We start from the raw sequence: 26,758 nt of genomic DNA on the forward strand, positions 1-26,758 counted from the left end.
TCCAGTCACCTGCTGTCACCCTGTCGTCCATCTGTTGGAAGAGGGAACGCCCATCTCGAAGTGGGAGTCGTGATAAAGCATTTCCTGATTGCTCACTTGAAACACTGTCATTGGGACTTCCCTGGTGGCGCAGTGGTTAAGAACCCGCCTGCCAATGCAGGGGACGTGGGTTCGAGCCCTGGTCCGGGAAGATCCCACATGCCGCGGAGCAACTAAGCCCGTGAGCCACAGCTACTGAGCCTGTGCTCTAGAGCACACCCCTACCTGGAGTTCCCAGCGATCTGCGGCATTTCATTGTCTAAAATTGTGTCGTTCCCGGCCGTGGCTCCTGACACCAGCTTAAAGCAAAATGGACAGCAGTTGACAACCCATCTGCACAACTGTCAGAAAACTCTGAGAAACCACAAGATTTCAAGCCATGGCTACTAAATACTAAATCCCATGGGTCTCCATCTGCCTTGTCGTCACTATAACCCCAGTGCTCAGGACACAGAAGGGGCGTGATAGGCCTTTGTTGCCTTGAGAAAACGCATGAATGGCCAGCGCACTTATAAGAAATTCTCCAACCCCGTTTCTGGGTAGTTATCAGAAAAAACGGCGCTAACTTGAAAAGGCATCTGCGCCCCATGTTCACTGCAGCATCATTTACAGTAGCCGAGATCTGGAAACAACCTAAATGTCCATGAGTGTTTGAATGGATTAAAAAAAAGATGTGTTCCCCACACAATGTAAAGTTACTTGTTCAGCCCTAAAGAAGGAAATCGTGCCATTTGCAACGATGTGGATGGACCTCAAGGGCATTATGCTCAGTGAAAAAGGTCAGACAGAGAAAGGCAGGTACCGTATGATCTCACTTCGTACAGCCAACAAAAACCAGGCGCCTAGATACGGAGAACAGACTGATGGCTCTCAGAGGTGGTGGCAGGGTGAGGGAGGTGGGTGAAGGGACTCAAAGGGCACGAACTGCTAGTTGTGAAATAAGTAAGTCATGAAGAGGCAGCACACAGCGTGAGGGCTATAGTTAGCAATGCTGCGTGTATATTTCAAAGTTGCTCAGAGAGTAGACCTCAAAAGTTCTGCCCACAAGGAAAAAACAAAATTCTGTAACTGTGGATGTTGACAGATGTTAGCTAGACTTATCACGGTGACCATTTCACAATATATACAAATATCGAATCACTATATTGTACACCTGCAACCAATAAAATGTTATATGTCAATTATACCTCAATAAAAACAAAACAAAACAGAAAAAAACCCCCAAAACCACAAAAACAAATTCTCCATGGTAAGTAACAAATGGCAAACTGTTTAAGCCTACAAGAACTTCTATGCTGTGAAAAATGCATAGACTATTTTGAGGCTCCAAGAAAATGTTTCTAAAATACCTGATCTTATGAAAGTAACAGGCTGAACTCAGCCACATGAAAGCATTGTTATCAAAAGAGTGACTGTCAGACTCTGAGCATGAAAAAGGAAGAAGGAAGAAGGAAAATAATGAGCCCTACACAGGGTGAAGTGACCTGCCCACTGCCCAACCGTGAAAGCACAGAAAAGGAAACTATGAATAAATGGATCACATTTAAGGAAATGACAGAGTGTGACAGCCACCGAGACAAGAAGGACATGAAAGAAAAACTGGAGAGACTCATTAGGGAGAAAAAATTTTAAAGATAAAATGTTTTAATTTCAAAGCTTCCCTCTTTCCCAGCATGTTTCTGAATAGAGCTTGAAAAGGAAGCAAAATGACCGCAGACCAATAAGTGGCAGCAGAATTCTCCAATGCAGAGCTGGCGACCACCGTCGGGGCCCGGCAGGGACCCCCCAGGCCTGTCGTGCTCACCAGGGGGCACCCGCGGCAGCGAGGGGGGACTCGCACACCCGCTCAGGCCACACTCGTGTCCACATCCACTCGGAGTCAGCTCTGAGACACGCAGGAAAATAAGTAACACGGCCCCATTTCTCACGTGGCCGAGTGGTGTTTCCCCAGCTCAGCCACTTCTTTGTAAGCAGCCCAGATGCAGGACAACTTTCGGATGTTTCCAAATATCAGATCCACTCACCAGGTGAAGCTTCGTCCGAGAGCAGCTTCTGTAGCAGCAGGGCCCAGGGTCAGGAGGGCAGGTCCTGGGTCCGTCTCTCGCTCCTCATGGGACATCAGGCTCGTCCCCGTCCTGCTCCGAGATGTGGTTTCTTAGGTGTGAGGGCTACAGTTGCTCTGCAGATCGTATCAGGTAGCTGCGCAGACAGGCTTTGCACACTGCCGAACTGCGTTCGCACAGGCTCCGAAGACAGAGACCCGTGATGGGCTGGAGGCAGGGGCATGGCCAATCCCGGCGAGTGCTGCATGGCAGACCTGACGCTGGGCCCAGCCGGGGGGTCCTGCACCCCAGAGGCAGCTCAGCTCAGGCTGAGCCCCACGAGGAGAGAGCCCCGGGGCGGGGGGCCGTCCTGGGTGTGCCGGCCCCAGCCCAGCTCCCGGCGGGCAAGCTGCACAGGACACCGCCTCCATGAGATGGGCAGCACCCACAGGACCATGAGAAATAACCCACCGGTGGTCTTTTAAACCACTAAGTTTTGGAGCCGTTTGCTACACAGAACCGATAACTTCAGCGATAACTCTAATAAAAGTTCTAAAGACGTTTCCATCGTTGCCAAAACTCGGTTCCTTCTACAGGCAGCTCTGAAGAGGACAGCCGTCATTCGGGTGACCAAGCCCTCCTCTGGGTTTACGTTAATTAGCAAAGCTCTCTGTCCACAGGGGTGGGAAGAGTGACCCACAGCTGGTACGTGCGGGGCACCAGGGCCGCTCACACCCGGCGGCTCACCCACTTTCCCCGACCCTCCCCCAAGACCCACAGACAGTTGGCTTGTTATAAATAAAACGCAGATTTTTACTCTTTTCAATTTCTCCTTTTAAAATTAAAATATCCACTGAAATAGTCACTCCACGTACTGCAGAAAAGGAGGGCAAACGGGCCTGGAGATGTGAGCTGAGCCTGTGTCACCCCAGGGAAGCAGATGGCTGCCTGGGCCCACGTGCTCTGTCCGGGGCGGCCGCCGTGCCCTGTGTTACAGCCGGGCTTCCAGTGGATCCGCGCCTGGTGCTGGTCCTTCCTCTGCCCCAGTCAGCCCTGGACTGTCTGCGAACCGGTCACTCTTCCTGAGCTGGCTGCCCACCTGCCGTTTCCTCAGGTAATCAGCTCCCAGCCATCGGCTGCGTGGCACAGGCCTAGTGAGGAGGCGCTGGGGAAGTGACCCTTGTGCCACGTGGAACGTCAGGATGCTTTTCAAGCTCTCGTTGCCCAGACAGGGCAAGACAGCGCTGGGTCCCCGTGAACAGCACCCGGAGGATGTTGCGGACGAGGGGTGCCTCGAAGAGACGGAGGTCAGGGGCAGGCCGTGCTCTTCCTGTGATGGTTCGCTTTAGGAAGCAGAATCAAGGGGCAGCTTTCCAAACAGCGTAGCTGCTACTTCCAAGTGTAAAAAGACCCCAAGAGGTACAGCCTTTTACGGCTACAGCCTTAACCTCAAACTTCACGCCCCCTTCACCTGTGTCTGGGTCCACACTGCGTGACAGATGACAGAGAAAAGGGATCATCATTAGGAACATTTATAATCAACCTCATAGAAGTCAATTGTTTGGGCGGAATTACTCACATGATAAATGGAACCTGACATTACATTTCCAAGACCTCAAAAAGGGCAGCAACTGAAACAGGAAAGAGCTGGTCTTCTCCAGGAGGGCGCGGCTGGCACAGAGACAGAAGAGCAGTCAGTGTAGACCGGAGCATCAAGACCCGCTGACCGTCCCTCTGAGGCTGTGGGTCTCACTGAGAATCTAATCAATGTTACGACACCTCCCCTAGAAAGACGCACATAAGCCCTTGGACTCAAGCTTTGTGGACAATTGCATGGCGCTCAGGGACCAGAAGCCCATCCTTGTGGCTTTGCTGGCAGAGCACGGGCTCCAGACTAAGACTCCTCCACATGACGCTTGGGGTCCCCGCCCTGATACCGGGAGATGGGAGCCCAAGTCCTACCTCTGCCATTTCCTAGCTGTGCATCTGGGTCACACCACTTAACCCTCGACCGTAGAATGGGGATCACACACACTATTTCAAGGATTGTTGTGAAGCTTAAAATCAGTTAAGACACACCCGATAGCACATTATCTGCACACAAACAAATGTGAAAACAATGCCTGAATATGCGGGTGACATTCGTCTGCAAGCCCTAAGAAAGCGTTGACTCCGCTGAAGGACAGAGACGAGGTTTCCGGGTCACTGTTGGCCACAGGCCGTCACGTCTATGAGCAAATCAGAGACCAACACCGTACCTGGAGGGACCAGGGTCGGGGACCCCCAGCAGCTCAGCCCAGTTCTGCCGGGAACCGTTGTAGAGGACAGGAATGAAGGGTGAGTAGGTGGCCTCGCTGTCCTTCCAGGGGACTCTCCGCTGCAGGAGGAATGAAGCAATGTCACTGGTAAGCTGGCCCTGATTTTGCACAAAACTGGAAGGAGGGCTGAGCCCATAGCACTGGGGTCCCTCCCGGGGCTCCTGCAGAAGCTACAGACGTCCGTGCGACATCCCCATTCTCTTCTGTCACCTCCCATTCACAGCGTCACGCCTCTGCTCTGCTTTACAGAACGGAGGTGTTCCTGCCACCCCCATTTCTGCAGGTGTTTCATTCCTGGCACATGAGGTGGCGGGAAGAGCCCAGGTCGGGAATCAGGAGGTGGGGTTCAGACACTCTCACGTGTCTGGGCAGGTGCCTGCCTGCGTGTCTGGCTCTGCCTCGTCCAATAAATACTTGTGAAATGAAGAAATGAATGACCCTCTCTGAACCCCTCGCTCCTTCCTCTGTAAAGGGAAAGCATCTACCTTACCTAGAATTGTTTTCCAATGAGCTCCCGCGTGTGAAACACCGCAGGATCCGTGGGGCACAGACAGTGAGTGGTGTGAGGACACCCCCCCCACCCCCCGCTGAGGACCGTGAGAAACCACGCGGAGGGGGGCTCCCAGCGGGCGGGCCTTGGGGCCACCAGCGGAGCTCAGCAGCCGTCACACCCGCAGGGCAGACCTGGGCTCAGCAAGACGGGTCTTTGCCTCGATGTCACCTGTGCCCACCCAGCACGAGAGGTGTGCGTGTGTCCACCTTTCAACCGCACCTGCCTCCGGACGTCGGCGGCAGCTCTGCGGGGCTGAACCACGTCCCCCAGTGCAGGGTAAGGACCACGTCAGTGTCGCTCCTTGCCCCACACTTAACCACGTGGACTTGGGTGTCAGCTATCGAGGACACTGGGTTTTAATGACATGTGAAAAAGTTTACAGCAACATCACACCTACAGATGCTAATTCTGCAGAGCTGATTGCCTAGCAAAGGAAGAGTCTTTAAAATCTTTACTCAGAAAACCTACGTGAGAGAAGAATCTGAAAAAGAATAGACGTGTGTGTGTATATATATGTGCGACTGAGTTGCTGTGCTGTACACCTGACACTAACGCAGCAGTGTTAATCAACTAGACTCCCATATAAAATAAAAAGTTAAAAAAAAATCATTACTCAGGTTAAGGAAGTGAGTGCTTATTCAAGTTAACAAAATTCCCTGCACACCTGCTGTGGACAAGGCACTTTACTGGCTGCTGTGCTGGGTACTGGGTGCTGGGTGCTAGATACTGAGTGCTGGTACTGGTGCCGGGTGCTGGGTACTGGGTGCTGGCGTTGATGCTTGGTGCTGGGTGCTGGTGATGGGGCTGGGTGCTGGGTGCTAGAAGAGGCAATGATATTTCTGTTTTCAGGGGTCTTTTATCCTGAAAACATGCAAGTAAACTCTCAGTATCACATATCACAGAGTGACCTCAGTACGGAGTAATCGTGTGAACAACACCCAGAACGGTCAGGGGGAAATGCCTCTTATTCCTAAGAACCAAGAAAAGCAGCCTGTCAGCTGAGCCCTGAGAACAGGAATGAATTTTCCAGCTGGAGAAAGCAAAATCCAGACCACAGAAGCGGCATCACCCAGAGACGCGCAATGACCGGCACCAAGTGCGTGGGGGGCAGCGAGGACGGATGTGCCCGAGGCCGGCCGTGCGGGTCCACGTGGGAGGCGGGCGCCCAGGGTGGGGCAGGGCGGCGGGCGGCACGGCAGGGCCGCCTCGGGGGCAGCTCCGCGGCCGGAAGCTCTCCTCTAGGTGCCCACGTGAGGGCCTGGGCCGCCAGCCCGCAGCCTCTCACCTCCTCCGGCCACTCCGCGCTGGGGGTTGGGGGCGTCCCGGCTCTCTGCCTTTCTGGCCCCCGGCAGGCCCCGGACAGAGGGTCCAGGCCCCCCGCACGGTCCCCAGGCCCCCCCATTCGTGGACCCTCAACAAGCGAGGTGAATGAAAGAATCAGCCAATGAAAAGGTGACAACGGCCCGAATAAAGTCACCAGAAAGATGAGAACAGAGAGAACAGAGAAATCGGAGGAGAGAATCAAGGTGGTGCCGCCCGGGGAGGGGAGGACGGCCGGTGAGTGGGAGGCTGGGATCCCGGGCGGGGCTGGATGGGGCGGCGTTCCCCCCTCCCCAGGCTCTCCCCTCTCCCCCCATGACTTTCTGTGTGATCAAATTTGGCAGGATCGGTAATAATACACTTTCGAGTCTCTACTTCCCCACCGCCCGTGCCCTCGCCCCGTTGGAAACTAGCACACTAGGGACAAACGAAATCAAAGCCTCACTATCCACGGGCCTCGGGGTGTCATTCACCTCGATTAAGAGGAAATGGCTCCAAGGTTGCAATGGCCTGTCGCGGAAGATGCTGCACTTCGGTGCCACCTGATTCAGGGATGCGAGCTGTGGACCAGCTGATGCTAAGCTGCTCTCGCGGCACCAGCTGGCCGTGCACAGGCCAGGACGTGACCCGAGCCGTGGGCGGTGAGACCGAGGGGTCCCGGCTCCAGCTGCTGCGGGGCAGCGTAGCTGCGTGTCCTCCGAGCCGCGCAGAGGCTTTCGTCAAAGATTAGACAGGGCCGCGGGGGGCACGGCCCTGTTCCGCCGAGACGGAGGGCTGCCTGCCTGGATGGCCCGCGCTGTGGGCTGAAGGAAGCCTCGGGAGGAAAACCGCTGCGGCTTTGGGTCAAAGTCCTGCCGCGCGGCCGGACAGCCCAGCGCGCTGAAGTCAGCTCCCATTCTGCAAACAACCCCAGGAGTAGACCATAGGTGTGTCCAAACCCTCTTTGCTGCTCAGAAAATAACGCTTCGGGAACCCAGACCTGCCGACGGGGGCTGCTCCCTTCCCGTCCTCTGTAAAAGCCAGAAGCCCGTACAGCCCTTTCTAAGCAGCCTCCCCACAGACACTGCAAAGGAGCGACCCTGAGCGTGGAGGCCGGAGCCCCCCTGACATAAGGCAGCTGAGAGGACACACAGACAGCAGAGGGGCTCAGGGGGCCAAGGGCTGCAGCCGGGTCTCCCGTCCTCGCTCGGCCCCTGCCTGGCGCTGTGTGAGGCCCAGAACGCTGCAAGTCCTCACCTATTTGCTGAGCGAAGGAGAGAGAAAATCACCGCAGGGCTCCGTGGGATACAGAACTCATCTCTTAAGAGAGCGAGCTGTTTCAACATTTCAGCGGTTTGTTGTGAGTAAATGCTGTTAGTTACAGAGCACTCTTCTGAGAATTAATGCCAGACCTTAAGCTAAAGAGCCCAGGGCTTTTCTTTACTGATTTTTTAATTAACAGACTTTATTTTTTAGAGCAGCGCTAGGTTTACAAGCGGAAAGTATAGAGAGTTCCCACACACCACCTCTCTCCTACACAGTTTCCCCACTATCAACATGCCCGAGAGATGGTACCCTTGTTACAATAGGTGAACCTAGAGACACACATCATCATCACCCAGAGTCCACGGTTTACATTGGGGTTCACTCTTGGTGTTGTACTTCCTATGGGTTTGGACAAACGTATAAGACGTGTCTCCACCATTCTAGTCTCATACAGAGTAGTTTGCCCTAAAAATCCTCTGTGCTCCATCTTTACATCCCTCCACCCCCCCAACTCCTGGCAACCACTGATCTTTTTACTGTCTCCATAGTTTTGCGTTTTCCAGAATATCATATAGTTAGAATCATACAGTCTGTAGCCTTTTCAGACTGGCTTCTTTCACTTAGTAATATGCACCTAAGTTTCCTCCATGGCTTTTCGTGGCTTGATAGCTCATTTCTTTGTATCACTAAATAATATTCCATTGTCTGGATGCACCACAGTTTATTTATCCATCACCTACTGAAGGACATCTTGGTTGCTTCCAAGTTTTGACCGTCATGAATAAAAGCGCTATAAACATTCGTGTGCAGGTTTTTATGTGGACGTAAGTTTCCAGTTTCTTTGGGTAAATACCAACGAGCACAATTGCTGGACCCTATGGTAAGACTAGCCTTGTAAGAAACAGCCAAACTGTCTTCCAAAGTGGCTGTAAATTTTGAATTCCCACCAGCAGTGAGTGAGGGTTCCTGTTGCCCCACACCCTCTGCAGTATTTGGACTTTACATGGTTTTGGATTTTAGACATTCTAACAGGTGTGCAGTGGTATCTCATTGCTGTTTTACTTTGCGTTTCCCTGGTGTTGTAGCTAAAAAGTCATCAGCAAACCTAAGGGTACCTCTAGATTTTATCTCCTATGCTATCTTCTAAAGTTTTAAAGTTTTGGATTTTACATTTAGATCTATGATATAACCCATTTTGAGTTAATTTCTGTGAAAGGTCTGTGTCTAGATTCTTTCTTTCTTTCTCTCTTTCTGTCTTCCTTCCTGCCTTCCTTTTTCTTTTCTCTTTCTTTTTCTTTTTTTGCATGTGAATGTCCAGTTGTTCCAACACCATTTTTTGAAAAGACTATCCTTTCTTCATTGAATTGCTTTTGCTCCTTCACCAAAAGTCAGTTCACTGTATTTATGTGGGTCTGTTTCTGGGTTCTCTGTTCTGTTCCACTGATCTGTGTTTCTATTCTTTCACCAGCACTACACCTTCCTGATTCCTGTAGCTTTATAGTAAGTTTTGAAGTTGGATAGTGTCCATCCTCCAACTTTGTTCTTCTTCAATATTTTGTCATCTGTTCTGGGTCTTTTACCTTTTGCCTTCCTGCTCTTTTGCCCGGTATAAATTTTATGATCGGCTTGCTTGTTGTTGTATCCACAAATAACTTGCTGAGATGTGGATTGAGAGAGCTTTAATCTAGAGACCAAGTTGGGAAAAGCTGGCATCTTTTTTTTTTTTCTTTTTTAATAAATTTATTTATTTATTTTGGCTGTGTTGGGTCTTCGTTTCTGTGCGAGGGCCTTCTCTAATTGTGGCAAGCGGGGGCCACTCTTCATCGCGGTGCGCGGGCCTTTCATTGTCGCGGCCTCTCTTGTTGCGGGGCACAGGCTCCAGACGTGCGGGCTCAGTAATTGTGGCTCACGGGCCTAGTTGCTCCGTAGCATGTGGGATCTTCCCAGACCAGGGCTCGAACCCATGTCCCCTGCATTGGCAGGCAGATTCTCAACCACTGTGCCACCAGGGAAGCCCCAAGCTGGCATCTTAATAATGTTAATTCTTCCTGTCCAAGAACACCATTGTGGGTTGAATGGGGTCCCCCAAAACGACATGTTGAAGCCTTAACCCCCAGTACCTGTGAACGTGACCTTATTTGAAAACAGAGTTTTGCAGATGTAATTAGTTAAGACGAGGCCACACTGGATTAGGACAGACTCTAAATCCAGTATGACTGACAGCCTTTTAAAGAGGAGAGGACAGTGATCTCAGAGACACCCAGGGAGGAAAACCATGTGACCACAGAGGCGGACACAGGAAGGAGGAGCTGGAAGCCTAGGAACGCCGCCACCGCCAGAGGCTGCAGAGAAGCAAGGGAGCATTCTCCCCTAGAGCTTTCAGAGCGATCAGAGCCCGGCCCAAAACTTAACTTTGCACTTCTAGACTCCAGAACTGTGAGAGAAAAAAGAAATTCTGTTGTTTTGTTCACTCAGTTTGTGATAATTTGTTGCAGCAGCACTAAAATAATTCAAACATGAAATATCTCTCTATTTATTTAGATCTGTTATTTCTTTCATCAGAGTTTTGTGGTTTTTCTCATATAGGTCTTGTACATATTTGCTAGATTTATACCTAAGTATTTAATTTTTTGGTGATAATATAAGTAATGTGGTGTTTTTAATTTCAAATTTCAGTTGTTCATTGCTGATATATAGGCAAGTAATTGACTTCTGCATATTTAATCTTGTGTCCTGTAATTTTTCTATAATTGCTTATTAGTTCCAGGAGAAATTTTATTCTTTTTTTTTGTCATGTATAAAATAAGACAGTTTTATTTCTCCCTTCGAAGTCTGTATGCCTTTTAATTTCCTTTTCTTGTGTTATTACATTAGATGGTACGTCCAGTAGGATGTTGATTGGAATGTAGGGCCTGATCTTAGGGGAAAGCATTGTTCCTGATCTTAGGGGAAAGCATGGAAACATTTAGAAACAAATAACAGAATAAAAAGCCAGCTGTGGGGCTGGTACAGATCACCCGAACAGAAGAGATGTTTTTTGCCCTGTGTTGAGGTGGTCCCTTTTTTGGACACTAGCAAATGCAACACATTCTCTGTGGCTGCTTTGGTTGCAGAGTTCTTTCCTCGGTGGTCCTGGAACAGCGGCCGCTGGTCCGGAGCATAACTGCTCAGGCGGTGTCGTGCGGAACCAGCCGCAGGAGTGGGAATGTGGGCAGTCCTGCCTCAAGAGCAAGAGCCATTTCCAGGCTCAGCTGCTGTGCCGGCGGGCTCCGCCAGTCAAGATGCAAACCCTCACAGAGCGGCATCTTCTGTGGGGTAAGGGCCCTGCCTGGTGCTGTGGGAATGAGAAAAAGTCTTAAACTGCTTATAATCCCCAAAGAAGTTTACAATCTGCTTTAAAAAGTGAGTTATTTAGGGCCTTCCCTGGTGGCGCAGTGGTTAAGAATCCACCTGCCAGTGCAGGGGAGACGGGTTCAAGCTCTGGTCCGGGAAGATCCCACGTGCCGTGGAGCAGCTAAGCCCCTGCGCCACAACTACTGAGCCTGAGCTCTAGAGCCCGCGAGCCACAACTACTGAGCTCGCGTGCCACAACTACTGAAGCCCACGTGCCCAGAGCTCGTGCTCCGCAATAAGTCAGTGCACCACAACGAAGACCCATCACAGACAAAAAATAAATAAATTAATTAAATTTTTAAAAACTGAGTTATTTTACTATGCCAATGTTCGTGCCCTGCCTGGGGCGGCCTTGGGCATTCAGAGCCGACCTGTGGGAGGGGGCGCGGGCCAGGTCTTTGCCAGGAGCGCGGGGCTTAATGAGGAAGGACCCCTTCGCTTCCCCGGATGAGGGGGCAAAGAGCGGAGGTGACTAATAAAATAACCCCTTTAACTCTAATGACGTGGTCGTTAATGAATAAAGACCCACAGTCTCTGTGCCTCCAGGCTGCTCTCTGACAGGGCCTCGCACGGGCGCCTGGCGGGCTGTTAAGAGGGCGGCAGGGTCCAGAAAAGAGCAGGCTAAGTCCCGGGAAAAACGCAGCCTGCGCTGAGCACGGATCCCAACGGTCCAGCCCGTCGGAAGCCTGGCTGCGGGCCCACCCGGACCCACTCGGGCCCACTCGCCCAGGCCGGCTCCCGGGGGGCGCGGGCGCAGGCCCTGCCCCCGACCCCCCGGCGCTGCGGGGACACCTGGGCCGCCCCGCCGGGCCCGGACCGGGCTGGGCCAGGCCCCGCGCCCCGGAGGGAGGGCCCGCCGCGCACGCCCGTGCGCCCCGCAGCCCGCGCCCCCGGGGCGGGCGCGCTCCGATCACCGCGCGCTCGTCTCGCCTCCCGCCCGGGGAGCGTCAGGACAGAGGCGGGGTGGGGCGCGGTTAAAAGGCGCTGCAGGTGGGAGCCGGGCCATCCCGGAGCGGGCGGAGGGCAGCTGCAGACGTCGCACACCCGCCGAGCTCGCGGCGCCCTGCTCTTCCTGCCTGTCCGGCGGCCGCGCAGGCACCGCCCCGCGCGCGGACCCCGCGCCCGGACGCATCCCCGCCGAGCCGGTGAGGGGGGCGCTACCTCTCGGCCCCTCGGGCGGAGGGCTTGACTCCGGAAGCCGGAGCAGGTAGGTCGGCGGCCCGTGGCCCCCTCGCCCTCATCCCCCGCGCTCGCCCCCGTCGGCGACCCGCTCCAGGGCCCGCGGGTGAGGGCGGTCCGCGAAGCCGCCCGCGCCCCGCATCCTCCCGCGGCCCGGCGCGCTCGCAGGAACGAGGATGGACTGGTTTGACTTTTACCCCGGACAGTCCCCCCTGACTCGCACAACAGGTTTTAAAGATGCGTCACCGCGTGGGTACAGGTGCCCCTTTCCCCCACTTCCTCTGCTGCGTTTTGGGTTTTCTTGGCTTTCGTGGGGCCCTGACGAGGTCCGGCTCGCGTTTAGGGGCGCGGGACTAGCCGGCAAGCCCAGGGGGAACCGGCCGGAGCGGCCGCTGGACGTGAGCCCGGGAGCCTGTGAGCCGCACGTGACAGTAGCACAGTCACTGGACAACACTGACTGTCACCGGTGACACATCTCAGTAAAAGGTGGCGGCACCAGAAGGTACTTCCTGTCTTGTGGAGGAGACCGGCCCCAGGTGTCACCGGGCACGGGTGTGTGATTTTTACCAGCTTGGCCTCCCTTCCCAGAGAGCAGGACGGAGTCTGAGGTGAGTGCGGCCTAGATGCAGCTGTGGACGCCGGCAGGGGCTGGGGGCCTGCAGCCACGCAGGGACCCGGGCCAGCGACCCTGGCACCATGTCCCCCAGGTCGAATCTGGCTGTGGGTTTAGCGCATGGTTGAATTTAGCCATGCACCCTTGCTCTTTCCCTTGGGCAGACTTGATGCCACAGAAGTCTTTTCTTGCCCCAGTTCTGGCAGAGTCTGGTCAGTATTCCAGAAGACGTCCTGCCCCAGCCAGACTCCTTAGAATTGCAGGATGTGCTGTGTAGAGCTTTGTCTGCTGCTCCGAATCCCCGAGCCACTGGGGTGGTGTTGGAACCCTGCCAGGCAGGGGAGAAGGGGTTATGAAGAGAGAACGTCCCTAGAGAGAGCCTGTGATATAACTGGGGGAGGGGTGTTCCCGTTGCCATCACCGCGTTGACCCAACCCAGAAGACATCAGTCAGTTCAGCTGCTTCGCGGTGTCTTTATTTAAAATAAAATTCTGATGCAGGAAATGGGAACTGCATTCTCTTTTTCTTTACTTTTCTGAATTATAAGAGCTTTATGAAGGAAAAGAACTGCAGAGGTTCTGACTGAACAATCTCAACAGGGTGGGAGGAAAATTCTAACTTGCAGGTCCTCACCATGCACCCCTGGCTCAGTCTGAATGTTCTAGGAGCTGTGAGTGGTGTGTATATTTTAGTTTAAAATTTTAGGTAGAATGAAACTGTGGGAAAATAATTTCCGGCCCAAGCTTCTGGGTCCGTGAGGGCATAATCCTGCCAGTGGCTTCATTATCATGTTAAGATTTCTGTTTGACTCATTTGATCCTTGAGAATGGACCGGGGTCCCCAGAGGGCTTTTTCTGTTTTTATTCCCAGGATCATTTAACTCCAGCTGGACCTAAATGTTTGGAAAGGACACAGGTTTGCTTCAGGGAACAGAGAGTGCTAAATGGAAAAAAAAATTTTTAACTCTTTGAATTCTTAAATGGATTAAGAATTACATGTACAGTATTAAAATACTCCTTCCTGAAAAAATATTTTGTGGGTCTAGATTCTAAATAATTGTGGCAGTTACCTTTGGACTTTAACTGTATATATTAAATACATTTTTGAATATACATATATATTCAAATTAGAACATATTTTAATTTTAAATTTATCCTTTAATAAATATTGGTTGTATTCTCCAAAGAATTTAATTCAGAAGATCCCCATTATATAACACACCTCCCACGTATGGACATACGATTACATTGAATCTTGGTTTATAATAGCTCAGAACCATTAAAGTTTACTTTGGACAAAAGAAAAAAAAAAAAAAAGAAGTACATGTAATTCTATGAATTGTCCATTTTTGTGTTTAGACTCTATAGACAGGATTTTTTTCATTTTTATTGAGTTAATTTTGAAGAAGTATATAAATCCTAAATCCATTTTATCACTGGTCATTACTTTGAAGGGACAGTTGATGGATTTTTGAGTCACTAAATTTAAAAATCAGCTATCAGTTTGTCCCTTGGATGACCTGAGATTTCCGGAGACAAAAGGAAAAGACTCTTCTTGATTACGGAGAGAGTTTAAGATTTTTGTTTTTAGGCTGCTGACTTGTGGGGTAAGTAGTATATCCAGTTCCTCAAACTCCATCTTCTTTTTTTTTTAGTGCTCAGGGGCATGGGCTTGAGGTTTGGGATTGGGCATTATTATCATTATCATTATTGTTATTGTTATTATTTTGAAAGGGAAAAGGACCCACACTAAAGATTTTATTTTGATGTCACTCTGTATTTGAAGTACAGGCCATCAGGAAACTGGCAGGGTCCAGACACCCTCCTTAACAGTTCTGGGGACGAAGAAAAACTACCACCGGGGTTGTGCAGTGGACCCCCGGGTTAGAGCTGAAGGGCTGTGGCCACAGCTACTAGTTTTCCCTTCACGGGTCACATCCTCACTGCCCTCCGGAAGCTGCGCCCGGGTTCCCGTTCCTGGGGGTGCTGAGCGCCACTGGCGGCCCGGTGGTCGGTGATCGATGGTGCGGGGGAGCCGGGTCCCAGAAGAGGGCACCTCACCCTGAGTCTCCTCTGGCCGCAGAGCTGCGAGTCCCTCAGGCGCTGCTTTTGCCTTGGCGTTATTGTGTCTCATCAGCACAGGCTTCCCCACTGTCCAGAGCCAATGTGGACATAGTGAGGGATGCTCGGTCCTCAGGTCCAACAGGGAGTTGGGGATGACTTTGGAGGGAGTGCAGATGCTGAGGGGATGCTGGGGCTTTAGTTTTGGTCCTGTCGTCAGTGAAACGGACACGGCTTTGTTAAGCAAACTAGTTATGCTTAAATTCTTAAATAAGAATTTTTAAAACAAGAAATTATATTACTGAGGTAGAATGCTAATAGACTTAAACTATTTGAATTTAAGAGGGAAGCACCATCTCTCTTCCTAACACTGTGTGTCATCAGAAGTCAGGTCACTGATTTCCTATTTTCAGGGCTAAGGAATTAGACCGCAGCTGTGTGTCCGCAGTGACGAGAGACACTGCACAGCCCAGTGGCGTTTGCTTCTGTGAGCTTGATTGTCACCACCTTCCTACACAGGAGCCAAGCAAACGTATTCTTTCCCTAAAAGACAGCCAGGAAGGCGCCAGTTAAAGTAAACCTCTCTGGTTCACAAAGAAAGAGTTAACATTTTGCTTTTTATTGAACAAGCTTTTTATTATTAAAGCTTTGTTTAATACTAATTGTGAGGGGTACCGACGGAGGCAGTTACTTTGGAAAGTAATTTTCAAAGTGTCTTCACATCTTCTGCCGCCAAAATGTTTCTGGCAGGCCCCCCCTGAGGCTCTCCTGCAGTGCAAGAGTCCTGGGGGCAGTGGCTGCGGCCTCAGGGCAGGAAGCCTGGGAGGGTCCACACCCCCGGCCAGTCTTCTAGGAGGTGAGGTGAGCTCTGCTTCTGTTGGAAGCCTCGACAGTGACGTTCAGCCGGGCAACAGGGCTTCTCCCTAAGAGCCTCGGAAGGATGCGAACAGACGCCATAGGAAGCCATCTCATCCCTTTTTCTTCCTTTAAAGGCAAATTGCTGATTTTTAGTCAGAGTCAATAAGTATCGTAAAACAGATTATTTTCTGTTCAGCTTTGCTACTTTGATAGAGCGTGTAATTTGGGGACCCAGAAAAGTCAAAAGAAATAAAGATGCTGCCACAATAATTGCCCCTGTTGTTTAAGGAGATGCCCCAGGGGGCAGGAGTCAAGGATTCTGCTCTAGAAAGTGGGGGACCTCGTGGGGGGAGATTTGACCTCCGGACCTCTCCCATGACGTCAGCCTCTCTGAATTCCTTCAGGCCAGTGGCCTCTGGCCCCTGGGAGGGTGAGGGTGCTGCCTTACTCAGACAGCTGAAGATAGACAACTCAGAGAGGAAACAGCCTTCTTACTGGTGGGGGAGTTTAAACTCTCTGCACTTTGGAGGGTTGGAGAAAATGTGACCTTTATTTGAGAAATGAATTCCCCACACTTCAGTGGGAGATGTTTACTACTTAACTAGAGAACATCTCCAGCTTGTAAACAGACAGGATGGACCTCCCAGGTGAGGCGACACTGTAAAATATGTTCAAACCTCAAGATATTCGTGTGTCTTCCTTCCACTGGGTGCATCCCGGTGCTTCCAGATAGGAGGGTGACAGCTGGGAAGATTTATTCTAACACCTTTCACCAGGAGCTAAGAGTGAATTCTACCGTTCACAGCTCTGCAGTGAGGTTTTTAAATCAAAGACTCATTACTGTGGACTTGGAAATCCTTTAGTTCACGGGGTCCGTGGTCTGAGGCGGGGGTTAGACGCAGATCCTGAGACCAGTCTTCCTGACCGAGGCCCCCGTGTCCCCCCAGACCCGCATCGGAGGCCCACACAGCCTCCGATCAGAGGCGTTAAGGACGGGGAACCACAGCTTTAAGGAGTGTGTGTTTAAAGAGCTGTGCTTTTTTCTCAGCTCTTGTTTTCAAAAAGCAAAAACCTGGCTGTCTGTACCCTCTGCCTTCGAGCCCCGTTTAGTCCTGGATCCACACGGGAATCAAGCCCCCGACCCCTCAGCCGCTCCCGGGGCTCCTTCCAGGCCCGGCCTCCCGTTCCCGGCCAGGTGGACACCCACCCGCGCGCAGGTCGTTCTGGAAATGCGCGTGAAGAGCTGCCCAGGGGGCCCGGGCTCCACTCTCCTCACCAGCCTGACCCCACGTTCAAGGGCACGAAAGTCTCCCCCAGGGGGGTTGACGAAAGGCCTTTGGGGCCCCTCCCCCTAAAGGGCTATGAGAACTTGGGCATGTTTTTCTGAGGAGACGGTCTTTCACTTTCAGAAGATTCTCAAAGGGTCCATTATTCTTTTTTTTTTCTGAGCAGAATACTGACCAACTCTTCGGTCTGCTGTGGCAACGCAGAAGGGGTCCGTTTGATTCGTGCAGAGTTTCTGTAGAAGTCAAGGCCCCTTCCCCTCAGGACGTTGGATCAGAGCCTTCACAGGGGACCCTGCACCTGCGGCTCTTGGTGTGAACCTGGTACCTGTCCGGCGGGGGAGCGGCGCTGCCCGTTACAGGGGAGAAAAGTGAGCGCTTTTTGTAAAAGCCTGTGGTTCTGTTTTGGAAGAGGCTCTTCGAGTAGTTTATGGCATTAGGTTTCCTAAGAACACACGATTATGGCAGCTGATGCCGTTCTAGCTAGAAGTAAATATAAGCATATTGTACGAAGTGACCTAATAAGTGTTTGGTTTCTTTTTTTCCCCTTCTTAGTCCGCTGGGTAAAACAGATTGTGTCATTCCAGTGAATGATTTTTTTTCTTGGATAAGCCCTTTAACGAATAAAATCTACTGAGGAACCTCTGTGATCCCTTGGGCAAAGCGAAACAGGGATTAAAAGGGAGCTTGGAAACGAATGTGTTTGCCTGAGGTCCTGGGTCAGTGTCAGGCAGCAGCCTAACGTATAATCCGAGTCCAGCTGAATCCAGATGACCGTAAACCCACACCAGAGCGCGAGGGTGTTTTCAGGGTGCGTGTTGTTCCCTCCCAGAAAACCACCTCCTAGCGGTTCAGAGGGTGACCTCAAGAGAAACACGCTCCTGTGTGTAACATTACAGCGGTTGTGCAAACTGAAGGAAGATTCCACTAACTGCCCTGTGCTAATTGTCGCCCGTCCAGGGGTAAAGCGGCAGGATGGACTGGGGCACCCTGCACACGTTCATCGGGGGCGTGAACAAGCACTCCACCAGCATCGGGAAGGTCTGGCTCACCGTCATCTTCATCTTCCGCGTCATGATCCTCGTGGTGGCCGCCCAGGAGGTGTGGGGGGATGAGCAGGACGACTTCGTGTGCAACACCCTGCAGCCCGGGTGCAAGAACGTGTGCTACGACCACTTCTTCCCCGTGTCCCACATCCGGCTCTGGGCGCTGCAGCTCATCTTCGTGTCCACGCCGGCCCTGCTGGTGGCCATGCACGTGGCCTACTACAGACACGAGGCCGCGCGCCAGTTCAGGCGCGGGGAGAAGAGGGGCGAGTTCAAGGACTTGGAAGACATCAAACGGCAGAAGATCCGGATCGAGGGCTCCCTGTGGTGGACCTACACCTGCAGCATCTTCTTCCGAATCATCTTTGAGGCCACCTTCATGTACGTGTTCTACTTCTTGTACAACGGGTACCACCTGCCCTGGGTGCTGAAGTGTGGCATCGACCCCTGCCCCAACCTCGTGGACTGCTTCATCTCCAGGCCCACGGAGAAGACCGTGTTCACCATCTTCATGATCTCCGCGTCCGTGATCTGCATGCTGCTCAACGTGGCCGAGTTGTGCTACCTGCTGCTGAAAGTGTGTTTCAGGAGAGCCAAGCGAGCAAAGACGCAAAGAAACCCCCCCAACCATGCCCTCAAAGAGAGTAAACAGAACGAAATGAATGAGCTGATTTCCGAGAGCGGGCACAACGCCGTCACGGGGTTTCCCAGTTAGACGTGCCAGGCACCGCGTAGCTGAGGTAGCACCCGAGAACCGGGGCCTTCCCCAGAAGGCAGTGCCGCCCGGCCATCCTGGCTCTCGGCTGAGACTCTGTCCTTACAAACGGCTCTCACCATTCATAGATACCTGAGTTAGCTTTCTGTAGAATAATTGGGCCATGAATGTGCCACGTAATCAAATGTGTGGTCCGGCTGTACAGCCGGGCCTTGGTGTGACTTTTACATGTGGGTTTAAGTGGACCGTCTGACATGGGCGTATTTCCTGAAAATTTAAGGACGTAACTGTTGTCGACAAAGAACATTTATCTAGAAATTGATACTTTTATTAGGGAGAGATATTTTTATAGGATTGAATGTTTTGGTTCTGATTTTGAATTTATGTAAAAGTATTTTTATAATGAGTGGTCTTCCTTACCTGGAAAAACACACAATGTTAATTTTAGAATCATGCCGTAAGTGTCTAATATTTAAGCTTACTCTGTCTTGTTGTAGGTATTGTTTTTCGTTGTCTGTTGACAAATGTGTGAACTGTCATGGCTCTTAGGGTGGAAAGGGTTCACTGTACAATGTATTTTCACTGCTGTCCGGGCATGGCCGGAGCTGTATGGAAGCGGGAAGCTTTTCAAAGGGGCTGATTTGCAATCCTCCTGAACAGCTGATGCAGGAATGCGCCCCCTCAATAAAGATGAGCCCTTTGCTGAAGGCTTCTGTTCCTTCTGGGTCACTGCGTCCCTGGCGGCCTGATGAGCAGCTCGGGGCAGGCTGCTGGGGAGGCCGCGTGGCTGGAGTGGCGGAGTCTGTGCACCCCTGCACCCCCCTCACGTCCCTCGAGCAGGGGCGCTCTAGCAGCCCCCCAGGCCTCAGCTTGGAGAGGGGTCGGCTGCTCCAGGACATGGAAGGTCAGCTTCCAGCCCCTCGGACAAGGGGAGAGGGCCCTTCAGTCCACAGCTCTGCACCCACAGGTGGTAAAGGGGAGGCCTTCCTCCCGGGCTTTCCAGGTGGGACACAGATGCCTTTAGTGGGGGTATTGGTGCACCAGCCGAGGACCAATCACCCTGGAGATGTCACACCCCAGGGCCACCCCTGTGAAGGGTGCAGTCAGCACACGTGCTACGCATAGGGACACCTGGTGAACCGCGAATATTCCCCAGGGCTGGACCTGCATGCCGGGATTCTAGACCCTCTCCCCAGAAAAGCGAAACAGGAAGTCTCATTTTCTTCAGAGTCCGAAGCAAATTCCAGACATATCCTTTCATCCATAAGTATTTTAGTAGCGATCCGTGAAAACCAAGATCTAACCTTTAAGAACAAAACCACGATTTTTTCCACACGGAAAATCCAGTCCGCCTCCGTAATTCCTGATGGTCCCGTTACAGCCTTTCCTGATAAACGGCTGTTTGAATGGGTCTCAAGCAAAGCCCATAAACAGGATGGGGGGGGGGACATGGAGGGGGGATGAAGAGGCTTTGGTGGCAGCCCCACCGCATGGGAGAGGCTCTTCCCGCCCGCCATGCTCCCAGCCGCCCCCTTCCTCCATTTTCCGTCTCTCCTCTGCTCCTTCACTGCCCTCAATGCTCCTGCCCCTGGAGCTGTGTCTCGGCCGCCCCTCCAGGTCTGAGGTGGTGGCCACACTGCCAGCCTCGCCCACCCGTCACCTCCCAGCACCTTAATCTGGGCCCAGCCCCACTACCAGCCCAGGCCGCCATCAGCACCAGTGACGTTCTGACACCAGCGTAATGGCCTCTTCTCAGCGTCATCCTCGTAAAGCTCTCCTGAGGCCTTGTTCTGTCTGGATTCCGAGACACTGTCCCCTGCCCTTGGGTCTCCTGCGCTGGCTTCTCTCCCTTGCCCCCTCCCTCGGGTGGAGACCTTTCCTTTCCTCTCCCTGCACTCTTCCTTATGAGATATTATCCCCATTTTACAGATGAGGCCGCTGAGGCTCAGAGAGGTTGGATAACTTGCCCAAGGTTACCCAGCTAATAAGCAGCAGAGCCAAGATTCAAAGCAGGCTGAATGTCTCCAGGATCGGTGGCTTCACTGCCGCTCCCGCAGCTCGGTGCCCAGGGACCACAGTGCCAAGATGCCCATCACCCCTCATCCAGCTCCAACAACCATCTAGCCGTGCCCGTTCACAATCGGGGGGTCTCGCCCGATTATCCCCCAGCCTGGATGACTGTAAAGCAAATCCCAGACAGATCGTTTCTTCTGCAGATATTTCAATATGGGTCCTTTAAGAGTATAGACTGGGACCTCCCTGCTGGTCCAGTGGTTAAGAATCTGCCTTCCAATGCAAGGGACATGGGTTCAATCCCTGGTCGGGGAACTAAGATCCCACATGCCACAGAACAACTAAGCCCGCGTGCCACAACTAGAGAGAAGGCCGAGTGCCACAACTACCGAGCCCTCGCACCACAACTAGAGAGAAATCCACGCGCCACGAGGAAAGATCCTGCATGCCGCAACAAAGATCCCACGTACCGCAACTAAGACCCGACGCAGCCCATAAATAAATATTAAGAAAAAAAGAGTATAGGCTAAGCTTTTAAAACAAAAACACAATGCCACCATCACACTAAAATAGCCAGTCCATGTTCATAATTTCCCAATTGTCCTGTTCATGTTCTTTTCTTTCTTTAATTAAACTTGTTATTTTGAGGTAATTGTAGACACATGTAGGTGGAAGAAATAAAACAGACGTCTCGTGTGCTTTTGGCAGTTTCCCCCAATGGTAACATCTCGAAAAACTACAGTCCAAGATCTCAGCAGGACACGACACTGACACAGTCCAGATACAGAACATTTCCATCACCACCAGTATCCTGGTGGGGCCCTTTTATGCCCATACCCGATACCCTCCTATTTCGATCCCACCCACTCCTGGCAACCAGTAATTTGATCACCATTTCTCTGATTCTGTCATTTCAGGAAAGTTACATAAACAGAATCATGCAGTATGCAACCACTGGGACTGGATTTTTTTTCTCAGCGTAATTCTCTGGAGATTCACGTGGGTCGCCGCACCAAGAGTTTGTTCCCACTGCTGGGCTGCATGGTGGTTGCACGTTTCATTTTTGAAAAGCAGCCAAAGTGTTTTCCAGAGCAGCTGCATCATTACACACCCCCACCAGCAACATCTAAGTTACCCGGTCTTCCCTGAGCCTCGCCAGCGTTTGGTGGTGGTGTTATTTTTCATTTTAGCCATTCTTTTTTTTTTCAATAACCGGTTTTTAGATTGAAGTATAGTTGATTTACAATGTTGTGTTAGTTTCAGTTGTACAGAAAAGTGACTCAGTAATACATACATTCCTTTTCAGATTCTTTTCCATTATAGGTTATTACAAGACATTGAAATAGCTTCCCATGTCATTTTGTCATTCTGATAGGTGTGTTGCATGTGCAGTTCACAAATAGCTAATGAACTTGACCACCTTTTCATGTGCTTATTTGCCATCTCTCTGTCCTCTTCATTTCCTTCGCTCGTTCTCTAATTGGATTGTTTTTCTACTGTTGAGTTTTGAGAGATCTTTATGTACTGTAGACACAAGTCCTTGGACACAGATAGTGGTTTGTAAATATTTTTCACTCTGTGGCTTTTCTTTTCATCTTCTTAACAGGGTCTTTTGCAAAGCAATAGCTTTTCATTTTAATGTAGTCCAATTTATCATTTTTTTAATTTTATGGGTTGTGGCTTTGGTGTCAAATCTAAGAACTCTTTGCCTAGCCCTAGATTCCAAAGATTTTCTCCTATGTTTTTTCTAAAAGCTGTCTAGTTTTATGCTTTACATTGAAGTCTGTGGTCCATTTTGTGTTAATTTTTATAAAAGGTCTGAGACTTGAGGTTCACTTGTTGCTTGTCGACATCCAGCTGCCCCAGCACCATGTGATGAAAGACTCGCTTTCCTCCATTGAATGGCTTTGGCACTTTGTTAAAAATCAACTGGAGGGCTTCCCTGGTAGCGCAGTGGTTAAGAATCCGCCTGCCAGTGCAGGAGACACGGGTTCGAGCCCTGGTCCGGGAAGATCCCACATGCCACAGAGCAACAAAGCCCGTGCGCCGCAACTACTGAGCCTGCGCTCTAGAGCCCGCGAGCCACGACTACTGAAGCCCGTGCGCCTAGAGCCCGTGCTCCGCAACAAGAGAAGCCACCTTAATGAGAAGCCCGTGCACTGCAACGAAGAGTAGCCCCTGCTCACTGCAGCTGGAGAAAGCCCACGCTCAGCAACGAAAACCCAACGCAGCCAAAAATAAAATAAATAAATTTAAAAAAAAATCAACTGGGCATGTTTGTGTGGGGCTATTTCTGGGTTCTCTGTTCCACTGACCTCTGTTCTCTCCCTCCACCAGCACCACAGTCCTGATTCTTATGCTACATTAATGTCTTGAATGCTCGAGTGATTCTTCCCTCTTTATTCTCCTTTTTCAAATTTTTTCAGCTATTCTAGTTTCTTTCCCTTTCCATATAAATTTTAGAATAATCTTGTCTATGTCTACAAAAAAATCTTGCTGTGTGTTTGATAAAAATGGCATTAAACTTGTATATCAGTTTGCAGAGAATTGACATCTTTATTATGTCAAATCTTTTATCCGTATACACAGCATGTCTCTCTGTTTATTTACTCCATCTTTGATTTCTTTCATCAACATTGCATAGTTTTCAGCATATGAATCATAAAAGTTTCATTTTATGTAAAAAGTAAAAAGATTTACTTCTAAGTATTTCATTTCCTTTGAGTGATTGTGAATAGTATCGTATTTTAATTTCAGTGTCCATATGTTCATTGCCAGTATATAGAAAAAAATGTTATATTTCTTGGCTTATTTGCTTGCATCCTGTGATCTTGCTGAGTTCATTTAAAAGTTCTAGATTTCTGTAGTTTCCTCAGGACTTTGTGCACAGACAATCATACCATCTGCAAATAGAGATAGTTTTATCTCTTCCTTTATGATCTATGTGTCTCATATTTCTTTTTCTTGCCATGTAGCACTGGCTAGAACTTCAAGCACTATGTTGAATAGGAATGATAAAAGCAGAAATTCTTGTTCCTGATCTTAAGGGGAAAGGATTCACTATTTCACCACTAAGTACAATGTTAACTGTAGGGTTTTTGTAGATGCTCTTTATCAAGTTGAGAAAGTTCCCCTCTATTCCTATTTTTCTGAGGGTTTTTATTATGAATAGGTGTTGAATTTTGTGGGAAAAATATGTTGCATTAAATGATATGATCATGTGATTTTTCTTCTTTAGCCCATTAATATAATGGATTACCTTGACTAATCTTCATACAGAAACAACCTTGCATCCTTGAAATGAACCTCACTTGGCCATGGTGTGTAATTCTCTTTATATATTACTGAATTTCATTTATTAATATTTTATTAAGCCTTCTTACATCTACGTTCATGGGGGATGTTGGTCTGTAGTTTTCTTTTTTTTTTTTTTGTATTGTCTTTGTCTGGTTTGTGTCAGGGTAATACCAGCACCACAAAATGAACTGGGAAATGGTCTTGCCTCCTCTGTCTTCTGGAATAGGTCATGCAGAACAGGTGTAATCCTTCTTTAAACATTTGGTGGAATTTCCCAGTGAAACTATCTGGGTCTGGACATTTCTTGAGAGTTTCTCTTTTACAAATGCAATATCCTTAATAGTTACAAGGATCTTAAAATTATCTATTTCATATTTGGTGAATTGTGATAGCTTGTGTTTCTTGAGGGAGTGATCCATTTCATCTAACTTGCAAACTTTGTAAGTATAGAATTGTTTATAGTACTCCTTATTATCCTTTTGATGTCTGCAGGGTCTGTAGTGATGTGCCCTGTTTGATTCCTGATACTGGTAATTTGTGTCTTCTCTCTCTCTCTTTTTTTCTCCCTTTGTCAGTCTTGCTAGAAGTTCATCAATTTTATTGTTCTTTGCAAAGAACCAGCTCTTTGTTTCATCAATTTGCTCTATTCTTTTTCTGTTTTCAATTTAATTGATTTCTGCTCTTATCTTTATTATTTTCTTTCTTTTGTTTGCTTTGGGCTTATTTTTCACTACTCTTTCTAGATTCTTGAAGTGGGAGCATGGATTATTGACTTGAGTCTTCTCTTCTTCGCTCATGTTTGCATTCAGTGCTGTAATGCCCTATCAGCACTCCTGTAGTGTGTCTTGCAAATTTTGATACCTTGGATTTTTTATTTTCATTCAATACAATGTATTGACCCATGGTTTATTTAGAACAGTGTTTTAGTTTCCAAGTGTTCAGAGATTTTTCCGTTTTCTTTCTTTCCACTTATTATCGATTAATAATTATTGATCTCCACTTTGATTCCACTTTGATCAGAGAACACACTCTATTATTTCAACTATTTTAAATGTGCTGAGGTTTTTTAATGGCCCATGTATTAAGCATGCCTTTTTATCCTGATGTTTTGGCATCTGTGGCCTTACTAACACTGGGGAGACGGCCCCTCCCAGGGCTGGCTAATTCCTAGAGACAGCAAACAACTCTTCTGTGATGCGTACTTTTCATATGCCCACCGACCAACCCAAAACCCACACCCACACCTCCTCTCTCAGGCTCTCACAGGGCTCTCACAAGCCAGGCCGCTGTCCACCTGCCCTAATCACCCCAGAGCCAGGCCCCAGACAAGTCGCTGAAATGTTTGACGCTAGCCAACCCTACGCCTGTCTGCCCTGCCTCGCCTCACCTTTCCGACAGAAACCGCACTGAAGGGTCTGCCCGAGGGCCCTGCCTGTTCTGCTTCCTTCTCACCAGCTTTCAGAGCTGTTTGCTTTTATATAATTTCTAGGGGTTTTAGTTGTACTTGGCCAGGAGAATAGGAAAAAGTACATCAACCATCTTCCCAGAAGTGAAAACTCCCTTCTTTTCAAATAGCCGTTGGATCGGAATCGCTGAAATCCGCACGCTGCGATCGGTTCACGTGTCTCTCAAGCCTCTTTAAGCTGCTGGTTCCCCTCCACCTCTTTTTATTTCCTTGCAACTTTTTTTTCTTAGAATCTGGGTCATTTGTCTCCCAGAGTTTCTCACAGCCTAGACTTTGCTGATTGTGTATTCATGGTGTTGTTTCATGTTCTTTCATCCTCATATTTGCTATAAACCAAGAGCAGGTGTGACATCAGCGTTATGCCCCAGTCTCTCTCACTGGCGTCTCTGTGCTCCCCGTCCCCGTCCCTGAGCTTCCCGCATATATCCCACCCCCACCCCCCTGACCGCCCCCCTCCCCCCCGGCGTCGCACGAGCTCCCTCCTCCAGCCCGTCCTCCTGGACTAGTTCAAAGTCTTCACTCCCAAGACACCCTCCCCCAGGGTCACTGTGGTGTTTGTGCTCCAAGGTCCTTGCTTCTCCACTGGGGGCGGGGGGGGGGGGGGCTCCTGGACGGAGCAGGGCCAACCTGCTCACTCTGCCCCCCAAACACGTCCCTTCACACAGCGACCACCAGTGGGTGTGGGTGTGGAATTCACTGGGGTCCTGGTCACCAGCCCTCTCTCTCCAGCTCCAGGGCAGGGCTGTGGGAAGCTCGCCCCGTGGCCTCCCGAGGGGACCTGAGGTGGCTTCCCGAGGCCCAGGGAACAACCTCCCAGCCACCAGGATTGCTGTTGCTATGGTTTCCCCACCACCAGGGACACTTAGGTGAATGCTGATGTTACAGCAGACATGGCTGCCCAAGGCCTTTTCAGGTCATTGTCAGAGGGAAAAGTTGGAGAAGTGACAGAATGCCTTGAAGTCATTCAGATGTCAGAGCACAGCAGGAAAAACTCACCACGATGAGGAACTAAATTAACTGTGAAACCACGGCCAAGAATCATTTTAAAACTAATACTGCAGACCTCAGAGACTCCATCCTTAATCAACCTCAGGAACATGAAGGTTCTCGTTAACCTAAATCGTTTCTGAGTGTGATTCATTAGACAGACACTAAAATAATTTATTTCTAGCTTTTTTGCTAATATAACTTTTAAATTTATGGATTCAGGATTAATGTGGTATTTTAAATTGTAGTTAGCACTAAGCTGTAAGTAAGTAATCATTTCTTTGTATGCCATGTTACCCTTATTCATCACTTATTAGCTAAGAGATTGGTTT

General features: G+C 50.0%; 1 protein-coding gene and 2 long non-coding RNA genes across 4 annotated transcripts in view; 1 reads left to right on the plus strand and 2 right to left on the minus strand.

The window, feature by feature from the left end:
* Positions 1–250: 250 nt before the first annotated feature.
* Positions 251–26,758, minus strand: part of LOC309647642 — a 35,098-nt gene continuing 8,590 nt past the window's right edge. The window contains exons 2-3 of the long non-coding RNA XR_014256215.1: positions 3,661–4,458; positions 251–3,569 (exon numbers count right to left, since the gene is read on the minus strand). This is a non-coding gene — a long non-coding RNA (uncharacterized lncRNA). The remainder of the gene's footprint in view (positions 3,570–3,660; positions 4,459–26,758) is intronic.
* Positions 10,046–11,794, minus strand: LOC309647653. The gene is made up of 2 exons (XR_014256230.1): positions 11,440–11,794; positions 10,046–10,851 (listed from the first exon to the last, which is right to left on the minus strand). It is a non-coding gene; the product is annotated as an uncharacterized lncRNA (long non-coding RNA).
* GJB6 (gap junction protein beta 6) lies at positions 11,995–19,371 on the plus strand. 2 transcript variants are annotated; one of them, XM_082435147.1, is made up of 3 exons: positions 11,995–12,117; positions 17,073–17,274; positions 17,864–19,371. In XM_082435147.1, exon 3 carries the CDS (start codon positions 17,879–17,881, stop codon positions 18,662–18,664), a length of 786 nt encoding a protein of 261 aa, XP_082291273.1. In that variant the 5' UTR covers positions 11,995–12,117; positions 17,073–17,274; positions 17,864–17,878; the 3' UTR covers positions 18,665–19,371. The 2 variants fall into 2 exon arrangements, with proteins under 2 accessions (XP_082291273.1, XP_082291274.1); XM_082435148.1 differs by lacking the exon at positions 11,995–12,117 and adding an exon at positions 12,149–12,697.

This window comes from Balaenoptera physalus, assembly GCF_965194825.1.
Source record: "Balaenoptera physalus genome assembly, chromosome: 18".
Classification (NCBI taxonomy): Eukaryota; Metazoa; Chordata; class Mammalia; order Artiodactyla; family Balaenopteridae; genus Balaenoptera; species Balaenoptera physalus.

Coding starts and splice junctions, on each gene's coding strand:
- GJB6 (XM_082435147.1), top strand. CDS start 17,879: ATGGACTGGGGCACCCTGCACACGTTCATCGGGGGCGTGAACAAGCAC.